The sequence below is a fragment of the Ixodes scapularis genome, unplaced genomic scaffold (genome assembly GCF_016920785.2).
Source record: "Ixodes scapularis isolate PalLabHiFi unplaced genomic scaffold, ASM1692078v2 PGA_scaffold0__279_contigs__length_252992795, whole genome shotgun sequence".
NCBI lineage: Eukaryota > Metazoa > Arthropoda > Arachnida > Ixodida > Ixodidae > Ixodes > Ixodes scapularis.
In genome coordinates, this window is record NW_024609835.1 from 194,758,004 (window position 1) to 194,763,334 (window position 5,331).

At 56.7% G+C, this 5,331-nt stretch overlaps 1 protein-coding gene across 1 annotated transcript; it reads right to left on the reverse strand.

The window, feature by feature from the left end:
- Positions 1–625: 625 nt before the first annotated feature.
- Positions 626–4,292, reverse strand: LOC115328903 (RNA-directed DNA polymerase from mobile element jockey). The gene has a single exon (XM_040500276.2). It carries the CDS (start codon positions 4,290–4,292, stop codon positions 690–692), a length of 3,603 nt encoding a protein of 1,200 aa, XP_040356210.2. The 3' UTR covers positions 626–689.
- Positions 4,293–5,331: the final 1,039 nt, after the last annotated feature.

Here is a 5,331-nt window from a genome sequence, read left to right on the forward strand (position 1 = left end):
GGGGGATATTCCTTTCCCCTAATATTTTATTATAACTCTCTGAAATGCTATGGTGGTTCGGGGCTGGGGCGATACCCCCCCCGCCCCCCCCCCCCCCCCCCCCTTCCACCCTTATGCCCCTTGCCCCCTCTTTCGACGCCATTGGGGGAGGGGGGGCTAATTCCCCCCCCCCCCCCCCTCCCCATCCTCCTGTTTCGACGACCCTGCTTAGAGGTGTTCCAATGAGCAATGACGAGGAACAGCACAGCCTGCAATTTTCGAAATAACGGTTCAAGAGATTCTGGATTTAAAACGGCTCGCGTTCAATGAACTGAAGAGTGGCCATGATTGACTTTCAAGCGAAAGACTCGTGCCAGGGCGCGTATATAGTGTGCGGGCGCGTTCAGTGACGTCATTTGATAGTTGATACCTTTGATGATGGAGTCAGGATTATCAGTTGTGAACGACAAATTTGATGGTGCGTGTTCAAATCGACAATGTCAAGTTTAGTGTCCTTGCGTTCTTGAAGCATCACCACCAATATTGACAACCTGACATTACTTTTATAATCTTATTTCCGGTGATAAACATACTTAATCCCAAACTGACTGATCTTCGAATGTCTACCATGATGATGATGATTAACTTTATTTTCAAAAAGGGTGGCGCCATGGCCTCATTGGGGGAAGGGGAACATAGGTAGGAAAACTTTACATTCGGCGGTGCACTCCTGTCGAGCGCGCGAACTCCCATAGGGAGATCAGCGTCTCCCTGGCCCGTGCCTCGTTAACCGGTGTGATCCAGGCCTCTAAAGTGTCGATGTGAGGCCCCAGGTGTTCGGCTCTTTTGTCTCGCAAGCCGGCACAATCCCAGAGTAAGTGTCGGATCGTCGGGCTCACGCCGGCGGTGCATGTAGTGCAGACGACAAGTGCAGCGGGCTCGGACCCTTCCGGTGGCACTTGGTCGGGTGGGCGGCCCCTCCGTGGTTTGTAGCTACGCCACCGAGCGAGTATGTCTTCGGTGAGCGCAGCTCCGGTGCGGGCCTTGTGAATTAACACTTGTGCCCCTCTGGGTAAACCCTTGGGTAGCGGTGCCGGGTTGTAGGGTGTTTGATCTCGCAGCCGACGCTGATCCTCTTGTCGGGCCGCAGATTTCTTCTCTATGGGGTCTGGGTCCGGCGGCGCGAAGGGGACGAAGATCCCTGGGTTGGAGCGGTCTTCCCTTTGCTCGCTCGCCCACGCGTGTGCGGCCTCGTTACCGATGCCGCCCGCGTGTCCCGGGACCCAGTCCACTCTCACCTCAATACCTTTGGTGTTTTTCAAATACGAGCACAGACTCTTGATTCGCTGGCAGAGCGTCCCTTCGCGAGGAGTTTTCCCCAGACGGGCAAGGGCTTCCCTACAATCCGTGAAGATGGTTACACGGGTGGGTACGTCCACTAGGTCGAATGTCTCTCTTATTCGAGATAGTGCCAGGTGTATTGCATCCAGTTCGAGGCGGCTCGTGCTAGGTTCGCTGTCGTATTGAAGTGTCTGAGCATATCGGTCCTGGCCAGTAGCGTAGGCGAGTGTGGCCCGCTTCGTCTCTTGGCACCATGCGGCGTCTGTGAAGACCGCGTGCTCCACGAGGTCTGCCCGCGCAGCAAGTGCAGCTCTTTCTTCTGAATGTTCTTCGCGGTGTTGTTTGCGAGTGAGCGGCTTGGGGTTTCTGACCATAATGTCCTCCCATGGTGGCATGCTCTTCGGAGGCGGGGCCTCTCCTACGGGAGGCCGCCAACCCTGTAAATCCAGAAGACGTTGACCGGCTCTAGTCGATGTCCGGCGCCGCCGATGGCCGGCAACGCGGGTCTCAATGATGGCTTGTAGAGTCGGAAGATTCGAGTACCGATACAGCTCTTCCGTCTTAGTGTGTCTTGGGAGACCGGTGATTGCACGCAGGCATTCACGATGCAATATTTCCAGCTGTTTGAGCTGCGCCTTGGTCAGGACGAAACATGCGGCTCCATAGCAGGCTTTTGAGGTCAGGACTGCTTGAGTGAGCAAGCGGATGGTGCGCGTGCCCGCGCCACCAAGGCGGTTGCCCATTCTCTTAATGAGTTGGAGCTGTTGTCGCCACTTGGGTTTGAGTTGCTTGATCCACTCTTGCGCTCCTCCTTGTTCGTGCAGTGGGACTCCCAATATGCGAATCCAGCGTTCGGGGGAGCGCTGAATGGACTGGCCGGCCAGGGTCAGGTGTATTTGAGCTCTGTTGTGCTCAAGACCGCCGACGATGAGGAAGGCTGTCTTCTCTGGGGAAGGTTGCATGCCCGTAGTTTGCAGGCACTGGTCAATGGCATCTAGGGCCGTCTGCATGGTTTCGACCGTTTCTTTAGTGTCGAGCTTTGTGTTTCGGGGGTCCACCCAAAGGGTGATGTCGTCCGCATAAGTTGTGTGCTGAAGGTGTGGGACGGCGCGCAACACTCTTGCTATTTTTCTCATGACCAAGTTGAAAAGGGTCGGCGAAAGGATGGCTCCTTGAGGTACTCCACGGAAATTCTGGAACATGCGGGGTTGCTGGGCGCCCGAGCTGATCTCAAAGGTACGATTCTTGAGGAAGCTTTTCACGAAATTGATTATGCGGGTGCCTGCGCCACTCTCTTCGAGTTCTTCGATCACTGCCGAATGCTCGACGGTGTCAAAAGCTTTCCGGAGATCCACTGCCACCAGGAGTCCGGGTACCTTGTTGGTTCCTCGGCGCCTCTTACCCACAAAGTTTCGAAGGAGGTGTAGGCTGTCGTGGGTGCACAGTCCGGGGCGAAAACCGGTCTGCGCAGTGTCGTAGTAAGGGTCGTCCCTGGCTTCTTCCAAGACATAAGTGAGTCGCGTAAGGATCATCCGTTCGAGTAGCTTGCATAGCGTAGACGTAAGTGAGATTGGTCGGAGGTTCTGTATTTGATCCGGACTCTTTCCTGGTTTCGGAATAGGGTACACCACTGAATGTTTCCAGTCGGCCGGTAGTACTCCTGACGCCCAGACGTCGTTAAGTTCTTTCAGGAGCTTTCGTTTCTCCGGCTCGTCCAGGTTGCGCAGCATGCGCCACGTGATTCCATCCTTGCCAGGGGCGCTGCGCTCGTTGACAGAGTCCAAGGCCAGTGTCAATTCTTGAATCGTGAACGGGGCGTCTTGTTCTGTGTCGCTCGGCGGTTGCAGTTCGTACAGGCACAGGTCCGGATCGTTAGCAGGTTGTGGGAAAAAGGCCTTGGCGGCCGCTTCCTCAAACTGCTCCGGAGTTTGGTCGGTGGCTAGCTGGATGTTGCGAGCAGTGTTGGGCGCCTTGGTCTTGCCGGTCAAGGCTCTGTGGGCGCGCCATAGCTTGCGGGTGCCAGTTCGTTCGTCAAACGTCGCGCAATGGTCAAGCCACCTCGAGCGAGCCAGGCGTTTGGCATATCTACGTGCCTGTGCCGTCTTGTTGCGCAAACGCACTAGGTCCTTGAATCGTTTGCCGTTGTTAAGATATATCTTGTGGAGCCGCTTGCGTGCTTCCCACAGGTTCATTAGATGTTTGTCGGGAACCGGGTCTTGGTCTTCCACCTCCAGGTTTCGCGTGGCCGCTTGCGCTGCCCTCAGTAATTTTGCGGTTACGGGAACCGCGTCTTCGCACGAGGCCACCGCCTTTCGGAAGGCGTCCCAGTCGATAGCCTGAGTTAAACGTCTGCGCCCTGCTTTGCCGCCGGTTGAGAGCTCCAGCCAGATGGGATAGTGGTCGGACCCCATAGGGTCCGGTCCGCACCGCCAGTCGGTCACCAGTCGGGAGTCTGCCCAGGTCAGGTCCGGGGTGGTGTCTCGCTGTCCCTCGTGCAGTCCGTGGCGCGTTGGGTAGTCGAGGTCGTTGGCCAGAGTGAGGTGCGCCAACTCCGCTGCCTCCTTTAGCCGCGCGCCCCTGGCGTTAGCAATCGAGTACCCCCAGTCCGGGTGGTGCGCATTAAAATCGCCCGCCACGAGCAGGCGGTCACGGGGGTAGCGCTGCCGGAGGTCCATCAGCCATTGGAAGCCGGCTTGTCCAGCGTGGCCGCGCCTGGAACAGCTTGACTCAGGTCTCGCGTAGCAGGAGGTTAGGATGACCCGGTGACGTCCAAGCGTGCAGCGAACCGCCACCACCTCCTGGAACGGGTTGCAGTAGGCCGTCGTATCTATTTGTGCCTGTGGGAGGCCCTTGCGCACAAACACCGCAGCTTGTGCTTCAATGGTCTGAGATGTGTCACTTGATCCGCCTCTTAGTCCGTGTTCAATCGTTGGTTGGAAGTATCCGTTGAAGCCCGAGATGCCCGGACTCATCCCCCGTGCCTCCTGCAGCAGAAGCGCCGCCGGCCTTCCGGTTAAGCGGAAGAGCTCGACAAGCTCGGCAGCGCTCTGACGTAGCGAGCGGCAGTTCCACTGCAGGAGGTCGGGAGGACGCTCAGGCGGTGGGTGCGCCGAGCTGCGGTTCAGTGGAGGTTGGTTGCGGCTGGTGCAGGCTGGGTCCATGTTGGCTAAGTATGGGGGAGAACATCTGAGCGACCTGTTGTGCGACCATTTGAGTCACCTGTTGGAGGAACTGCTGCGTTTGTTGTTGTTGTTGCATTTGTATTTGCTGCTGCATCTGCTGTATTTGTTTCATCTGCTCTGCTTGCTGCTGTTGCTGCTGTATGAGTTGTTGTATCCATACCGGCGGCTCGTTAGAGTTCTGGCTTGCTGCCTGGTGCTGGGGTGCAGGTACGTGGGATTGCTTTCTTGCCTGCTGTCGTGTGGATGAAGTATTTCCAGATGGTGTGCGACACCGCCCAGGTGAAAGGGACTGGCGTCGCTTGCTTTTCTCAAGGAGCTCGGTTTCCAATCTCTCTTCTTCCTCAACTTCAAAGTGCAGCGCCCGGAGCCGATCTGCTCGTGATTTCTGCCGTTGATTGTGTTTGCACTTGACTTGTTCCATTGTACGCTGAATTTCTTTCAGTTGTTGTTCCAGACGTTTGATAGTGCTGTCGAAATCGGCTTGATCGCGGTCTTGCTCGACCTGGAGTGTCTCAAGCATCTGGCGTGCATTTGGGCTGCGACCGCCCTTGAGACCTCTCGCAGTTATATCGGCGTAGGAGTGGAGCGGATCCTGGATCTGAACCTTGCTCGACCCGCGCAGCTGGGAGGTAGTACTCTTGGAACCGGGACGTGAGTTAGTGGTGACAGAGGGTTGCTTAAATCGCTGCCTGCGCTTGCGCGAGCGGCTCCGTGCCAGTCTTTCTTGTTTGGCTCCTTCCCTTTGTTTCGCGCGCTGAGCGAATTGAGCTCGAGCGGGACAAGAGGGATCAGTAGCCACGTGTCCATCCTGTTTACAATGACCGCAGTA